This window comes from Castor canadensis, chromosome 10 (genome assembly GCF_047511655.1).
Source record: "Castor canadensis chromosome 10, mCasCan1.hap1v2, whole genome shotgun sequence".
NCBI classification, from domain to species: Eukaryota; Metazoa; Chordata; class Mammalia; order Rodentia; family Castoridae; genus Castor; species Castor canadensis.
In genome coordinates this window covers 83781353-83798583 of record NC_133395.1, presented here as the reverse complement: position 1 = coordinate 83798583, position 17231 = coordinate 83781353, and the positions used below count along the sequence as shown (strand labels likewise).

At 38.3% G+C, this 17231-nt stretch overlaps 1 protein-coding gene across 3 annotated transcripts in view; it reads right to left on the bottom strand.

Annotated features, from left to right (window-relative positions):
* Sgcg (sarcoglycan gamma) overlaps positions 1–17231 on the bottom strand; it is a 92263-nt gene that overhangs the window by 63129 nt on the left and 11903 nt on the right. For all 3 annotated transcript variants that reach the window (XM_074043723.1, XM_074043725.1, XM_074043724.1), the window contains exon 2: positions 12548–12742. In XM_074043723.1, the coding sequence (XP_073899824.1) occupies positions 12548–12742 (195 nt within the window). The remainder of the gene's footprint in view (positions 1–12547; positions 12743–17231) is intronic.

Here is a 17231-nt window from a genome sequence, read left to right as displayed (position 1 = left end):
ATTACAAACAGACCATGGACAGAAATATCATACCATCTGAGCTAAAAACTCAAGACAGCCACAAAATAAAAATTAAATCAAGGGAAAGAAAACAGGTGACTGAAACCACCAACTAGCCTATCAAGAACATAGTTGCACAGTACCAAGTAGAGTGATGGGAAGAAGAAAAAGGGATGGAAAACATTCTCCCCCCAAAAATAATTTAACACAGGGTGCAGAGGGAAATGAAGAAAACAGATACCCAGTTCCAGACTCCAACAAAACAAAGATAAATGACACCAAGGAACCCAATGATGTCCACAAGAAAACTCTCAAAAAGAAATCCTGCAAGTCATCACTGAGAATTTTATGGAGATGTTATTACGCAGTTAACCAAAACATACATGAGGCACTCAAGAAATTTCAAGGCACCAAAAATAAAGAAAACAAGAAGATAAGAAAAAAATAAATGAACTCATAGGAGACCTAAATAAACACCAAAGTGAAACAGAGAACACTATAAATAGGGAGATAAATGAATTAAAGATGAAAATAGACAATATTAAAGAGGAAGTGACCCATGATATGAAAAACCTCAGAAAAAAGAATGAAACAGAAACACAAAACACAGTGGAAGGCCACTCCAGCTGACTAGAGCAAGTGGAAGACAGAATCTCAAAACTTGAAGATAAAATGGAAATTAAAGGAAAAACTGAAGAGCTATTATTCAAACAACTCAAGACCTGTGAAAGGAATATGCAAGAACTCACTGACTCTATCAAAAGACCAAATCTGAGAATCCTGGGCATTGAAGAAGGAGAAGAGGTGCAAGCAAAAGGATTCATAATATATTCAATAAGATAATAGCAGAAAAGTTCCCAAATCTAGAGAAAACTGTCAATTCAGGTACAGGAAGCCTCCAGGACACCAAACAGACTTGACCAAAATAGAACTACCCTATGACATGTTATCATTAAAACAACAAGTACAGAGACTAGAGAAAGAATATTGAAGGCTATAAAAAAGAAAAAACAAACAACACACACAGGTAAACCCATCAAAATCACAGCAGATTTCTCAACAGAAACCTCAAAAGCAAGAAGGGCATGGAGTGAGGTATTCCAGGCACTGAATGAAAATAACTTCAACCCTAGGATACTCTACCCAGAAAAACTATCATTCAAAATAGATGGAGCAAAAAAAAAAAAAAGTCTTCCATGATAAACAGAAACTAAAACAATATATGACCACAAAACCACCACTACAAAAGATTCTGCAAGGAATTCTGCACACAGAAAAATGAAAGCAAACAAAACCATGAAAGGGCAGGCAATACCAAACCACAGGAAAAGAAAAGGCAAGAAAGTAGAGAGTAACATTGATTGAGCTGCACACAATCAAACCCTTAAACAACAAAAACAACTAAATGACAGGAATCACCACATACCTATCAATATTAACACTGAATGTTAACAGATTAAACTCTCTCATCAAAAGACACCATTGGGCAAACTGGATTAAAAAAGGAAGACTCAACAATCTGTTCTTTACAGAAGATCCATCTCATTGACAGAAACAAGCACTGGTGAAAGACTGGAAGAAGATTTACCAAGCCAGTGGCCCCCAAAAACAGGCAGGAGTAGCAATACTTATCTTGGACAAAGTAGACTTCAAACTTATATTGATCAAATGAGATAAAGACAGACCCTCCATACTAATAAAAGGGGAAATACACCAAAAGGAAATAACAATTATCAACCTATATGCACCCAACATCAATGCACCCAATTTCATCAAACATACTCCAGAAGACCTAAAAGTACATATAGACTCCAACACAGTGTGAGTGGAAGGCTTTACTACTGCCTTATCACCAATAGATAGGTCCTCCAAACAAAAAATCAATGAAGAAATTCTAGAACTAAATTACACCATTGATCAGATGGATCTAGCTGATATCTATAGAATATTTCATCCAACATCCACACAATATATATTCTTCTCAGCAGCCCCTGGAACTTTCTCCAAAATTGATCATATCTTAGGGCACAAAGCAAGCCTCAGCAAATATAAGAAAATAGAAATAATCCCATGCATTCTATCTGATCACAATGCATTAAAACTAGAACTCAACAACAAAAACAACAGCAGAAAATATGCAAACAATTGGAAGCTGAACAACACCTTGCTCAGTGATCAAGTGGATCACTGATTAAATAAAAAGAGGAAATTAAAAGTTTCCTGGAAGTTAATGAAAATGAAAACATGACCTACCAGAACCTATGGGTCATAGCAAAGGCAGTCCTAAGAGGAAAGTTTACAGCCATGAGTGCATATATTAAAAGGACAGAAAGATCTCAAATCAATGACCTAATGCTACATCTCAAATTCCTAGAAAAACAAGAACAAGCAAAACCCAAAACAAGCAGAAGGAGAGAAATAATAAAAATAAGGGCCAAAATTAATGAAATAGAAAAAAAAAACCATACAAAGAAAAAATAAACAAGATTGACAGACCCCTGGCAAATCTGACTAAAATGAGGAGAGAAAAAACCCAAATAAGTCAAATAAGAAATACAAAAGGGGAGATAACAACAAACACCATGGAAATCCAGGGAATCATCAGAGACTACTTTGAGGCCTATATTCTAATAAATTTGAAAATTTTGAAGAAATGGACAAATTTCTAGATACTTATGACCATCCAAATTTGAACCAAGAGGATATTAACCACCTAAATAGATCTATAACATGAAATGAACTTGAAGCAGCAGTAAGAGTCTCCCAAAAGAGAAAAGTCCAAGACTGATGGATTCTCTGCTGAATTATAACCGACCTTTAAAGAAGAACTAATACCAACTCTCCTCAAACTTTTCCATGAAATAAAAAGGGAAGGAACACTGCCTAACTCATTTTATGAAGCCAATATTACACTCATCCCAAAACCAGACAAAGATACTTCCAAAAAGGAGAACTATAGGCCAATTTCCTTAATGAACATTGATGCAAAAATCCTCAATAAAATAATGGCAAACTGACTCAAACGACATATCAGAAAAATCATTCACCATGACCAAGTCGGCTTTATCCCAGGGATGCAGGGGTGGTTCAACAAATGCAAATCTATAAATGTAATATGACACATTAATAGAAGCAAAGACAAAAACAACCTGATCATCTGAATAGATGCAGTAAAAGCCTTTTATGAGATTCAACACCACTTCATGAAAAAAGCTCTAAGAAAACTAGGAATAGAAGGAATGCACTTCACCATTGTAAAGGCTATATATGACAAACCTATAGCCAATCTCATATTTAATGGAGAAAAACTGAAACCATTTCCCCTAAAATCAGGAATGAGATAAAGGGTGCCCCTATACTGACTCCTATTCAACATAGTACTGGAATTCCTAGCCAGAGCAATTAGGCAAGAAGAAGAAATAAAATGAATACAAATAGGTAAAGAAACTGTCAAAATATACCTATTTGCAGATTACATGATTTTATATCCTAAAGACCCAAAAAACTCTACCCCCAAACTCCTAGACACCATAAACAGCTTCAGCAAGGTGAGGATACAAAATCAACTTACAAAAATCATTAGCTTTTCTATAAAGCAATAACAAACAAACTGAGAAAGAATACATGGAAACAATTCCAATGACAATAGCCTCAAAAAATAAATACCTAGGAGTAAACTTAACAAAGGATGTGAATGACCTCTACAAGGAGAACTACAAACCCCTGAAAAAAAAGACTGAGGAAGGTGGAGAGATCTCCCATGCTCATGGATTGGCAGAATCAAAATAGTAAAAATGGCTCTACTACCAAAAGCAATCTACATGTTTAGTGCAATTCCCATCAAAATCCCAATGACTTTCATTACAGAGATTGAAAAATCTACCTTAAAGTTCATTTGGAAACACAAGGGACCATGAATAGCCAAGCCAACACTCAGCAAAAAGAGCAATGTGGGAGGTATCACAATACCTGACTTCAAACTATATTACAAAGCAATCGCAATAAAAACAGCATGGTACTGGCACAAAAACAGATATGAAGACCAGTGGAACAGAATAGAGGACCCGGAGATGAATCCACACAGCTATGCCCACCTTATTTTTGACAAAGGCAACAAAAACATATGATGGGAAAAGACAGCCTCTTCAACAAGTGTTGCTGGGAAATGTGGTTATCTGTCTGCAGAAAACTGAAACTAGATCCATGTTTATCACCCTGCACTAGTATCAACTGAAAATAGATTAAGGACCTTAATGTCAGACCTGAAACTCTGAAGCTAGTACGGAAAAGAGCAGGGAATACTCTGGAAGCAATAGATATAGGCAAGGACTTCCTCAATAGAACCCCAGCAGCTCAGCAACTAAGAGAAAGGATGGACAAATGGGACTTCATAAAATTAAAAAGCTCTGCACAACAAAAGAAATGGTCTCTAAACTGAAGCGACCACCCACAGAGTGGGAGAAAATATTTGCTAGTTATACATCAGACAAAGGACTGACTGATAACCAGAATATACAGGGAGCTCAAAAAACTAAACTTCCTCAAAATCAATGAACCAAAAAAGAAATGGGCAACTGAACTAAACAGAACTTTTTCAAAAAAAGAAATTCAAATGGCCAAAAAAACACATGAAAAAATGCTCATGATCTCTGGCCATAAGGGAAATACAAATCAAAACTAAGATTCCACCTCACCCCTGTTAGAATAGTTATTACCAAAACCACCACCAACAACAAATGTTAGTGAGGATGTGGGGAAAAAAGGAACCCTCACACACTGCTGGCGGGAATGCAAGCTAGAACAACCACTCTGGAAAACAACATGGAGGCTTCTTAAAAAACTACACATAGATCTGCCATATGATCCAGCAATCCCACTCCTAGGGATATATCCAAAAAATGAGACTCAGGTTACTCCATAGGCACCTGCACACAAATGTTTATTGCGGCACTATTTACAATAGCCAAGTTATGGAAACAGCCAAATGCCCCACTACTGATGAATGGATTAAGAAAATGTGGTATTTATACACAATGGAATTTTACTCAGCCATGAAGAAGAATGAAATCTTATCATTTGCAAGTAAATGGATGGAACTGGAGAACATTGTCTTAAGTTAAGTTAGCTAGGCTCAGAAAGCCAAAAATCATATGTTCTCCCTCATATGCAGACGTTAGACCTAAAACAAATGCAGTAATATTATTGGACATGGGTCACATGCTAAGGCGAGGATACATACAGGAGGAATAGGGAAAGGTAGAAAACCCAAAACTTGAAAGTGTTTGATGTCCCCACCGCAGAGGAGCTAATACAGTAACCTTAAAATGACAGAGGTCAATATGGGAAGGTGCCCAGGAAGTAGTGAAGAGGTCAGGTAGAGATGAATCAATTCGGGTTGTAATACACTTGTGCATGGAAGCAATGCTAGGAATCTCTCTGCATAGCTATCCTTATCTCAACTAGCAAAAACGCTTTGTCTTTCTTATTATTGCTTATGACTTCTCTTCAACAAAATTGGAGAAAAGGGCAGAACAGGTTCTGCCTGGAAGGGAGTGGGGTGGGGAAGAGAAGGGGGGAAAGGGGGGGAAAATGGCCCCAACAATGTATACACATATGAATAAATGAATTTTAAAAAACCCCTAAACTCAATGAGATTAGGTTTATGTATAATTTCAAGGCATTATCTTTGCTAACATTTCTGAGAAAAACAATTATTTTGACATAGACATTAGCAATTCTATATTATTGGTGAGAAAGGGAAGCAAGTGAGCAAATTAACATCTGATATGCCATGATTGTGTTATAGTAACACTCCATGTGACAGGAGTGTGAATCACAGTCCTAGTTCCACCTGATGGATGTCACTCCTCACAGCGGGTTCCTTTGGCTTCTTTATTCGTTCTAGTGTGGTTAAATCACACTATAAAATTATAAGGAGAGGGAACGAAAGCATAACCCTGAGATAAAAATTTAAACTATAATGCTATTTGTATCTTTAGACACCAGCAATAATAGGATTTGTATCACTGATACTAGTGATAATGATAGTCCTCAGTAGTTGGAATAGCTCTCAGTGTATCTTTATTCTCCAAACTCAGTCTTAATAATATCCTGTCTTCTTAAAAAGAAAATGTCATTAGCTAGCATGCATTCCTACTGTCTGTGACATCTGCTTCAGTCTTATTTTGAGAAACATATAAATCAAAATTTTTAATTTGGCTTTTAGACTGTTAAGTACTGATAGACTATAATACCTTTTAGAAAGATATAAATAATTTGAAAATATGCCAAAGTACTGGTTAAAAAGGACACAATGCCATATTTTTATTTTAACCATAGCTTCTATTTGTTCAAAAAACAAGTGAGAAAGAGAGGCGGGAAGTTTAAGGCATCCATACCAGGCCAACAGACATTTGATGATGACGCAGGCTGGGCACTGCCAGAGGTGGAGGTGGAGGAGAAGGGAAGTCTTGCTCTTGGCACCAGGCACGTCTCCACCACCAGCACAACCCATGCAAAGGCCATCAGAGCAGCGGCTAGCATTGCCAACTAGGGTCAAAGAAGAAATCAGACTCCCTTCCCCAGTCTCTGTGCTAGGTTGCACCACACTGCCTAACTCCTTTCTCAGGTAGAGGCTGTTGCTTTGTGTTTCTTTCACAGTCAGTTTTGCTAGATGCCTGCCTCCAATTGAGGCATACTACCCCTCCCTCAGGAGACCCACTGGAGCCAGCCCCAGCAAAACTGCCACAGGCTGAGTACCTCTCACGCAGGGTGTGACAGGCAGTAGCAGCTTAGAGGCACCCTGGTGGTGGCAGCTCTCAGCCATGGAGGGAGACAAGGGTATCTTATACTGTAACAGTCACTAAAAATAGTTTTCATACAATTCCTGCTGTAAGATTTTAAAGAACTAAAATCCCTATTCCATAGTACAAAACTCATATTTAAAAGATAATTAACATTTTAACAAGTATTTTAGTAGTATTTGGTTTTGGCTCAATTTGGCTCAAGTTCAATAAATGAACAAGGATTGACACAGAAAAACATAATTTCAATAGTTTACATGTCATATTTTCTGCTATTAAATAATATTATTAAATAATATTATAAAGTGTAACCCTGTATCTGCTAGGAAGGCCACTGCTGAAATGTGCCCGTGAGGTATTCCTCCTCTGAGGAAGGTTACTCCTTGACTGTGAGCTCCTGGTACTTCCTTTGTCCTTTCCACCTCACTGGAGAAGGGGCAGGAGGCTTCGTCTGCAGGAAACATGACAACCAAGGAGAGGAAGCAATCTGAAACTCCATGCTGGCAGCACTGTTACTCTTGAAGGGGATTTAAACTTCAGGCCACCCTGAGGAGGAACATACCTCTTCTGCAACCCAGGCTCCTGTGGGACCAGAGAGAGCCCTGGGCCCCACCTCAGCCAGTGGTTAAAAGGCACACTATTGGATTAGGCTAAAATACTGCTAGCTTTTTCTTGCTTCCCAGATATTTAAAATATGTCAATGTCCAACAAAATCAAGATTAAAATTGAAATATTTTCCTACCAAAAGGTGGTTAAAAACATGGATCATGAGGTAAGTTCATTCAGATAATTTTGGAGATTTTCTTTCCTTTTTTGTTTTGTCAGTATCTATCAGAAGAGAAATTAAACACATCTTTGCAAACTGTAGTAACACTGTATTCTTATTCTTTTCCATCACTGTCCAACATTAGCACAAATTTAGCAGCTTAAAACAATGCTCATTTCTTATTTCAGTTGTCCTAGGTCAGGGGGAGCTCAGCACAGCCATGCCCTGTTCCAGTTCTGGAGTTTTGGGGTGTTTTCCAAGCTTACATGGCTGCTGATAGAAGTCAGTTCCTTGTGGACCAGAGCTGAGGCCTTTGCCTCTTTGCTGGCCAGGGCAGGGGCTACTCCCTGCTCACAATGGCCATCCAGCCCCCTGCCAAGTTGCTGCACAGACCCTGTCACAACTCAGCAGTCACCTCTTCAAGGCTAGCAGGAGAACCCCTTACAAAAGGCCTCAGTCCCCCTTTTAAGGTCTGGGGGGAGGGGGCAAGCCTGATAAGGAAACCCAGAGAAAAATCAAAGCAGGGGCGTGGGGGGGGGAGTGGAAAGAGGATCAAAGTAAAGCCCTTCCCCCTTGCCTGGGCCCTTGCATCCAGCTATCTCCTTAGAAACTGTGGATGGCCTGGTCCATAGCTGTGCTGACATGATAGAGTGTAACCTTGAACAGCTAAATGCCAAGTCTGCTTCTGTAGTCCCTGCTTGCTTGCTGCCGCTTCTCTAGATATAAAAACCCCACCATCCTGAGCTCGGGGCTGGCACCATTTTGGACAGATCCAGTTGCCGGCGGCTAGCCCACCTAGAATAATCTCCTTTTGATGAAGTCAAAATCAACTGATTTGGAACCTTAGTTACATCCGCAAAGCTCCTGCACGATGTAACTATAACCTAATTTAATTCCTATCACTTTCATCTTTATTGACTGAGAGTAAAGCCCAGGTTCTGCCCACGCTCAAGGGCGGGATTCCTGAGGATGCAACTGCAGGGGTGGAAACCATGGGATCTTCTTAGAATTCCGCTTATCACTCTCATAAACTTGCTGTAGTTTTAAAAATAAAATAAAGGTATTTAAAAGTAAAGATGTTTAACAATATGAAGTCATTTTTAATAGTTATCACGAGTATCATCAAACTGTTTTAAAATTAGAATACAAGACTAAGTTTGTACTTACCCAAAACACTAAATGTTTTATAAGTCCAGAAAAGTAAGACAATAATACTGACTTAAAATCCATAAGTAAATTATATTGGACATAAAATCATCAAATTTTATATCAAGGACTTGGGAATCATTTGTTATAAATCAAGTATTTTAGAGAGGAAGAAAAAGCCATTAAAATAAACAGTGTATTCAAGTTATTGTATTTTATTTATTTAAAAACATGTTTTTGGGTGGCACTGGTATTTGAACTCAGGGCCTCATGCTTGCTAGGCAGGTACTCTCCTACTTGAGCCACTCTGTCAGCCCTATTTTATTTTTTTGAGACTATGTAGCCCAGAGTAGCCGGGGCCTCATGGTCCTCCTGCCTCCAGTGTCTCAGTGCTGGCATTATAGGTGTGCACCACTATACCTGGTATTCAAGTTTCAAATGGAGTTTGTACAATGTTTTTTTCCAGATTTTAAGAGCTTGTACATGATTAGCAGAGATTTCAGAAGATGTTAGTGCATCGTCAGTGGTCTTCCATGATCTCTGTGCATTTACAGACAGCTTGTAGTCACTTGCACATGTGCATTCTTTTCTAAAACTCTCTTCAGATGATTATGCAATCACAGGGCAGAGCAGAAGTCATTCAGATGCCACATATACCATTCTCTCCAGCTCCCTAGGAATGGATACAAGCTTGCAATCACAAACATTTATCTAAGGAAATGCTGGCAGAGGGATCTAGGAAGACTTTGCTTTCTTGCCACATAAGATTCTTAAGGGACAGTCCTTGATGGAGGATTTCTAACTGCTAGTTGCTAAAAGAAAGTAATTGCAAATTCTTGCTAAGGATAAATCCACTTGGAGCTTTTGTCCTCCTGAAAAGGGCAATGTTTCCCATTACTGATCTCATTACCAGGGTAAATGAAAAAAAATTTGCCAACAAAGTATTTTATAGAGTTATAAACCTAATTATAACATTCAGTAATACTCACTATTATAATTCCACTTTGATTTTTTTTATCCTTTTTCCCCAAATAAAAGTGCCCCTAAAACTTAGTTTTCAAGATTAATTAGTTATGTTAGAATCATTAATCTTAATTTGCTAAGGTTGCATTCATTAAATGTGCTAAAATATTTTATGTATAAGTAAGTATCAATAACTACAAAGTTAAAAAAATCTATGTCATTAAAAATTAGAAATATCTTATTTTAACATACTTACAGATGTGACTCATGGGTGTTATTATCTTATGCCCATGAGCACTGTAATTAAATTAATATTCACATTAGTTTTATGGAAAGAAAATAGAGTAAGAAAAAAAAAGTAAGTCACTTAACTGATTTTGGTGGCATTGGGCATTGAACCTGGGGCCTTGTGCACGCTACACCCCAGTCCTGCACACGTTCCTTTTACTGTCCACTCTCCTGGTTGACTTCTCTCTTACAGGGGCTAACATGGAATCTTCTAGAATCTCTGCTTAGCATCAGTTGCTAGAATTTTCTAAATATTATTTTGTACTCAATAGACATCTTTTTTGTTATCCATTTGTCATTTAATTCTAAAGCATTTGACACTTCTTACCTTAACAATTGAAAGCCACACACAAAAAACTTCATAATTAATACAGTAGGTAAGTATCTTCCTATTCTTTTATTCACCCATCTGATTGACCTCTGTAATTATATAGTTCTGTTATTTAAAATACACTACTTAAATCTAATTTTTACATTTTAAAAATTATCTTCAGTAGTAACTAAGTATATTTTCCATGGAGTTATTTCTGAGAATTTTTTTTCAGAATGTGGGAATATATATGTATAGTCATAATCTTGTGAGTTTAAAGTCTGTTTTATGATGCTTTATGTATACACTTGTAAAATTTTTGTAAACTTTTGTGTTAATGTAGTCCCCAAAAATTTAATTTAAAAAGTATATGTTAGTAGTAAAAGAAAGCATTTTAAGGAATTGTTCATATTTTTTGTGTGTGTTTTCACCTTCCAGTCCCATGGTGCTCCTTCAGCAGAAGGCAATGGACATGCAACCTCTTAGCAAAGAGGCACTCAAGGCAAAAATTTAAAATGAAAAGCAGATTGGAATGACTGCATTGAGCTTCGTCAGTACTACAGGCCATACCTGTTCTCATGCTGAATTACAAACATGCATCATCTTTGAGAAAAGTGAAAATGGGAATTCAGCTTTTGGGACACTGGTCTCACTATAGCAATGTAGCCCTCAACTTCAGTACTGTCACTTACAATGCTGTCACGTTATAAATGCTGACTCTTCGACAGGAAGGAGAATCAAGAGTTCCAGGTCAACCTGGTTCTTAAAAAATAAAAAAATAGCATATGTCTTATATGTTGTGTGTTCTTATGAAGTAAATCTATATCTTATATGCCAGAGAAATATTTTCTATAACTTTTAACCAAGAAGTCACAACTTATATTTGCTCATTTAAATACACTTATATATTTCTATATAACACAACAATTTATACTATGTTACATATTTAAATTAATATAGTCTAAATATATTAAATAACACATTTCAAATTATATTCTAATTTGATTGGTATTTCAACTCTGCATATGTAAAAATGTAAATATTTATTATGTCAACAAAATAACATGTCTATTGGTTAGAACTATGTCAGGAAATTAGTAGCTTATGAAGTGAAAGATTTGTTAATGAAAGGGATCTCAGATCAGAGGACCGTAGGTACTGCTCCTGGAAAGAGCCCAGCACACACCTCGGCTTTGGATGCAGGTGAGGAACATATTGTCCTACCTGTGATGGCATGGGCAGTAGTATTTTTATGTCACTGTACTTATCTTGCAAAATCAACGCACCCTACATTTAGTGGGCATTTTTTTTGTTTCAAAAACTATCCAGCACAGGGGCTGGGAGTGTAGCTCAGTGGTAGAACAATTGCCTATCTTGCATGAGGCCCTGTGTTTAATCCCCAGCACCACAAAACAAACAAAGCACATAGAATATTATCAGGGCAAAGAAAATCACGCAGTTACCTTTGTAACATGAAGATGTTTAAAACAGAATCCGCATTCTTTAGGACTTCCGGTATGTTATTTTCTGAATTTGTTCTTAAATGTTGTAGCATGCATGTGAACTTAGCCTATATCAGAATGGAGTCTTTAAAAAGTGGATTGCTGTGTCTTGGGCAGGGTTTAGGTTCACGTGTCAGCTGCTTGGTCCTCAAGGTGGCCATGTTGGGAGATGGTGCAGCCTTTAAGAGGCCGGGCATAGGAGGAGGTCCTTGGGTGATGATAGGATTTCATTCTCCTGTCTGTCTTTCTGCCACCCACTCTGAGGTGCTCCATAGAGCTGAGCCAATGAAAGTGCCATACCCTTGAAGCTCCAAAATTGTGAGCTGAACAAACCTCTTTTCTTTATAAAGGTAGTCTGCCTCAGGTATTTCATTCTAATAATGCAAAATAGACTAATACAAGCATCTAAATGGTATTTGTGAATTAATGAGATCAGGAAAACGGGTGATTTATACAATTTACAAACTGATGAAACAAATAAAGTACTAAGCCATCTTGACTCAATCAACCAAAAATTCAAATTACGATTTTCCCTCCATATACAGACAATGACAAATGAAAAACAAAACAAAACACAACACAACAAAATCACCACACTATAGTTCATGCTGAGGTTGAAAATGGAAAAAGTAAATGTTACATGTACATTTTGCTATTGAAGATTCTGATGCAGACAGGAAAGAAGCAGGCCTTTATTGCCCTAAAGTAAACTTTCAACACAATATAAATGCAGTGATATAGGGAGCACAATAAACAAAGTAATACTTACTGGAGAAAACCACATCACTTTAAGAATCCAAATTGTGAGGGCAAGATTCACAACAAGGATGACGAGTAAGAGAAGAACAAACAAGTAGAGGCAGCGCTTCCTCCAGCCATAGATCCCGATTTTGTAGACACACTGGTTCTCCGGCCTCTCTATGTGAGTGCCTTCTGTGGCTGTCATGTACTGTTCACGCACCATCTGACACAGGGAAGGGAGCGGCAGAGAGACAGAAAGGAAGAGAGAAGAACTTGTCAATACTGATTTACCATGAGCCTTAATTTTACCTTAAGCATAAATGTCCAAAACTAATAACTTAAAAAGAGGACTAACTATTAACCTTGAAACATGTCACTCTGTTTCAACCACAGGGAGATAGTAAATCCATCATTTAAAATATTTTAGATATCACAAATTCATCTGAAATCCAGTGACCATATTTGCAAATTTTAATCAATAAATCCAACACACACATATGGATATGACTTTCAAAACTCTACAAAGTTGGGGCCAGAAGTGTGGCTTGGGGGTACAGCACCTGCCTTGCAAGCTTGAGGTCCTGAGTTTAAACCCCAGTACTGCAAAAAAAAAAAAAAAAAAAAGCAAACAAAAACACTTTGCAAAATTGAACTTGGAATTAAAGCATCAACCTACAATATCCAAATTATCAAATTCTTAAAAGACTCAGTGGGAATGAAATCAAGCTGGTACTTATTTATTTTTAAGAAAAATACAGTTACTCAATTTTATGACAAATGATTAAATTTTTTCTTCCATCTGCTACTCAGAATTTAAAAGACTCTTTACAAGATACCTAACACAGCTATCTTTGCCTTTGATTAAATTCCCAACATTGGCCTTCTTTAATACAGATTAGAAATGTCTATACAGATATTTACAAATACTCATTTATATAAATTAGAGGAAAAGTCTTAGCAACAATTTCAACTCCTTGAGATTTTAAGAAAATCTTTTTTTCTTAACAAAAAGAACAAAAGAAAGCTTTTGTCATCTATAAATGAAGACCGTAAATATAGTAAAATGATGAGTGTTTGCCTCTGGGATGTTTTGTGCGAAAGTTATACACTTATTTTTAGGGATAATTTGGAGGTGGCCTTATTGAAAACAAGTCTGGCCCAAAATAATCATTTTCTTGGTTTTTTTTTTCTTTTTTGTCATGTATTTTTTTTGTTTCTTTTTTTATTGTACAAGGGGTTTTTCATTGTGCTATTTCCATATATGCATATAATGTGCTTTGATCAAGTTCATCCCCCCTTATTACTTTCTTACCCCCTTTCTTTATAGCTTTGTGGGTTCCATTACACTGTTTTCATACATACATAGAATGTGCTTCAGTCATATGCACCCCACATCTGCTCTTTTCTATTCAATAAAAGCATTTCCACAAGCTATAACTGTGACTATATAAAACTATGACTGACATACCTTACCCAATACCTCGACATGGACGGTCTCATCAGGGCTCAATTATTTGCTCAATTCTTTGATCTATTTCTCTTCCCCATATTAGAAAGTCCACCGCCACTGTCAGTGGCTCAAGTCCAAGTCCCTGTCATCATTCTGGCCTATTCTCTTTTCCCTTGAGTCATCCCTCAGCAAGTCGCACCCTCTCTGCTTTCCAGGCCCAGCCCTGGCCAGTTGGCTGCTGCTCAAGTCACCACTGTTGCCAAATTTGACTTCACTCTCCCCACAGCCCTGGAAACCATGCTCTACCCAGTAGTCAAATGGGTAGAATGTAAGGAAACTCCTGTCACTCTATGCTGTCAGACTTCAGATGGCCTTTCCCAACACCAAGAACGTCTACTGTCCTCTTATCACCTGTGACACCCTACATGAGCTGCCGTGTGCTTGCATCTCTGCCTCCATCTGTGGCCTACACTCTCTGGTCCTTTCTTTTCCGTCTTTCAGAAGCAGCTCCTGTGTCCCTCCTCAAAGGAACCTTCTCTGTTCTTAGTCATTCTCTGCCACTTCACTCTATTATATTTATTTCCAAACACTTATAACTGCCTGAGATCATGATGGTGGCTCTAGCATTCTGTAAAGGATGAACAGAGAGACAGCAGGATTGGACAGAGTGGTTAGAGGGTCTGAATTTGAAGCAAGCACATGTTTTACAGTATTGCTACAGATCAATAAAACTGGCAAAGTTTCCTAAGAACGTGTGTTTTCCTGTTTCCATATATTCCTATTCTGTATATAGTTTGCTGTTGCTGGTTTCACAAATTAGCACAAGCTTAACAAAACACACTCTTATCTTATAAAAGGAAGTCCAAAAAATGCACCCACAGTCCTGAAAATCAAAGTGCAGCCAGGCTGCATTCCTCAGGAGGGGTATAGGGGAGAATCTGCTCCTCTCCTTTTCCAGTGTTAAGGCAGCCATCCGCCTGCCTGCCTTATAGGGCACCTTGTGACCATCTGGGGCCCCTGGACAATCCAGGACAAATGCTTCATCTCAAGAGCCTTAACATATTTACATCTGCAAGGTTCCTTTCACCCTTGAAGGGAATCTAACTCCAGGTTCTGGGGATAAGCATGTGGACATTTTTGAGACCATTATTCTGTCTACATACTTATGGAGAGCTGGCATTCATTAAGACAACTTTGCTTTGGCTCACAGGTGGACTCATTGCAATTCTGTTGAGGTAGCCTTCCAGTGCCAAGGCGGCTCTAGGCATCCGTTCTTGTTTATTTGATTATTCACGTTTTTACTGCACCCTCTCTTTGGAATGTAAAGCTGGGAGACTAGCTTCTGGTTTATTCATTGCTATGCCCCTAACAGAGTACAAAGGACAAATAATGGGCACATGATAAGACCTTTGAATGAGTGAATGAATGGCTGTTGAATTGGACAAATATTACTTAAACCACCTTGCAGGGAGGATGCTAGAAAACGGGGAGAGACAAATGGGGTGAATCCCCCCTGAGAGAGTGGACATCAATTCTTTGTCCTCTAGGTCCTTGTCTTCAATGGCAGACAAGGTAAAAACTGACAGAGTTTTACAGAGCAAATAAAAAAGAAAGTAATGATGCACTCATAGCAGAGTGAGAGTGGATGGAAGAGATGCAATGAGTATCACATATACTTCTTCTCCACTGCACTTAGCTCTGCATGACGTGTGTGTGTGTGTGTGTGTGTGTGTGTGTGCAGTTAAGGTAAATAGGGTACGGGACTTGATTGAACATTCCTCTAGATAAGGATTTTATTTGTTCTGAACATCCAGTGTACTCAACCATTCCTGCTGTTACAATGAATGTCCTGACATTATCAATTGGGTCCAGAGACATTAAGTTTGGTCAGAATACTAAATCCAGATTTATTTCTATGACACACATATTTGTTCTTCTTTGACAAGAATTCCTATTGATAAAAGGATGAGTTCCACCAGATGCTTTTCTTAAGCTATTTGTCCAGGATGTGCTTGTTCAGAACTTGGGACATAACCTTGGGTTAAAGGCATTGTTGTTACAGTGTGGTACAAAAGTGAGATTTTAAAAGAGAAAGGCACACATGGGCCTGGTCAAGTGATCTATTAATCAGCGTGTTTCTTAACCCTAGGCTCTTGGTTCCCTGTCCTATCCTGCCCTATTGGAACTACCTTAAATCCAGTCTGACCATTCCTACTTTGTCTGTCACCTGGATTGTCTTAACAGTCACCTAGCTTTCTCAGCCTCCATGCCTGAATCATGTACAGTGTCCAACACAGAGGCTAGAGATGCCCTCTTAAAACATAATCCCACATCTGCATAAAACCCTCCTATGGATTCCAATTTCAGAGGAAAACCCCAAATCCTATTGCAAGTGACATGGGTCCTCCTGTCTTCATCTCTGTCACTTTCCCCCAGCCCTGCTGCTTCAGCCCCGCTGCTCATACACATGGGTGTGTGCCCAAGTGTGGCCCTCTCGTGGACTATGCAGTTACAACCCTGCTACAGGGACTGTCTTCTCCTTTTGATGCTCTCCAGTTGCTGCTCCAAGATCACTTATCACCAGAACCCTCCATGATCATCTGGCATAAAGAATAACCCCACCAACTCCACCACGTAGCTCACCATGTCCTTCCTGCTCACGCCTTCTCCATAGCATGTGGTTCCTCGTGATGTGCTAATGCATGTTACCTCCTTTTTTATTGTAAATGCTTACCTCACTGCAAACAATCTCTGAGAGCTTGGGTTTTCCACTGTTCGTTTTACTCCAGCACTTCAACAATACCTGGCATAGTGTATATGCTTAACAAATGTTTTCTAAATAAATTGAGGACAAACATTGAATGGACAAATATTCAGATTTTATTTACACTTTACAGCAAACCATAAAATAAGTTGAGAGATTCTTGTGGATTTTTCTCAACTTTTTACAATTAGTAAGTAGAAATCTATTTACAATGGCACAGATGATTACTTCTTCCCTGAGAGGGGGACCAGCATTCTTCTCACATTTGGTGAGACTCTTCCAGGGAAGAGGAAACTGCGAAAGAGTAAGGCTGGACCCCACTTCCCAGGCTGAACACATTCACTGCCCGCTGGCGTACTCGGCCTTGTGACTTTCATAGTTGAGCTGGATTTACCAAAACCATTTCCATTTGTTCACAAACATGTTTTTTCATGTATTTTTGAGATAGGGTCTCTTACTAATACCACCTTTTATGAGTGCCTCTTTTCTTCCTTTTTT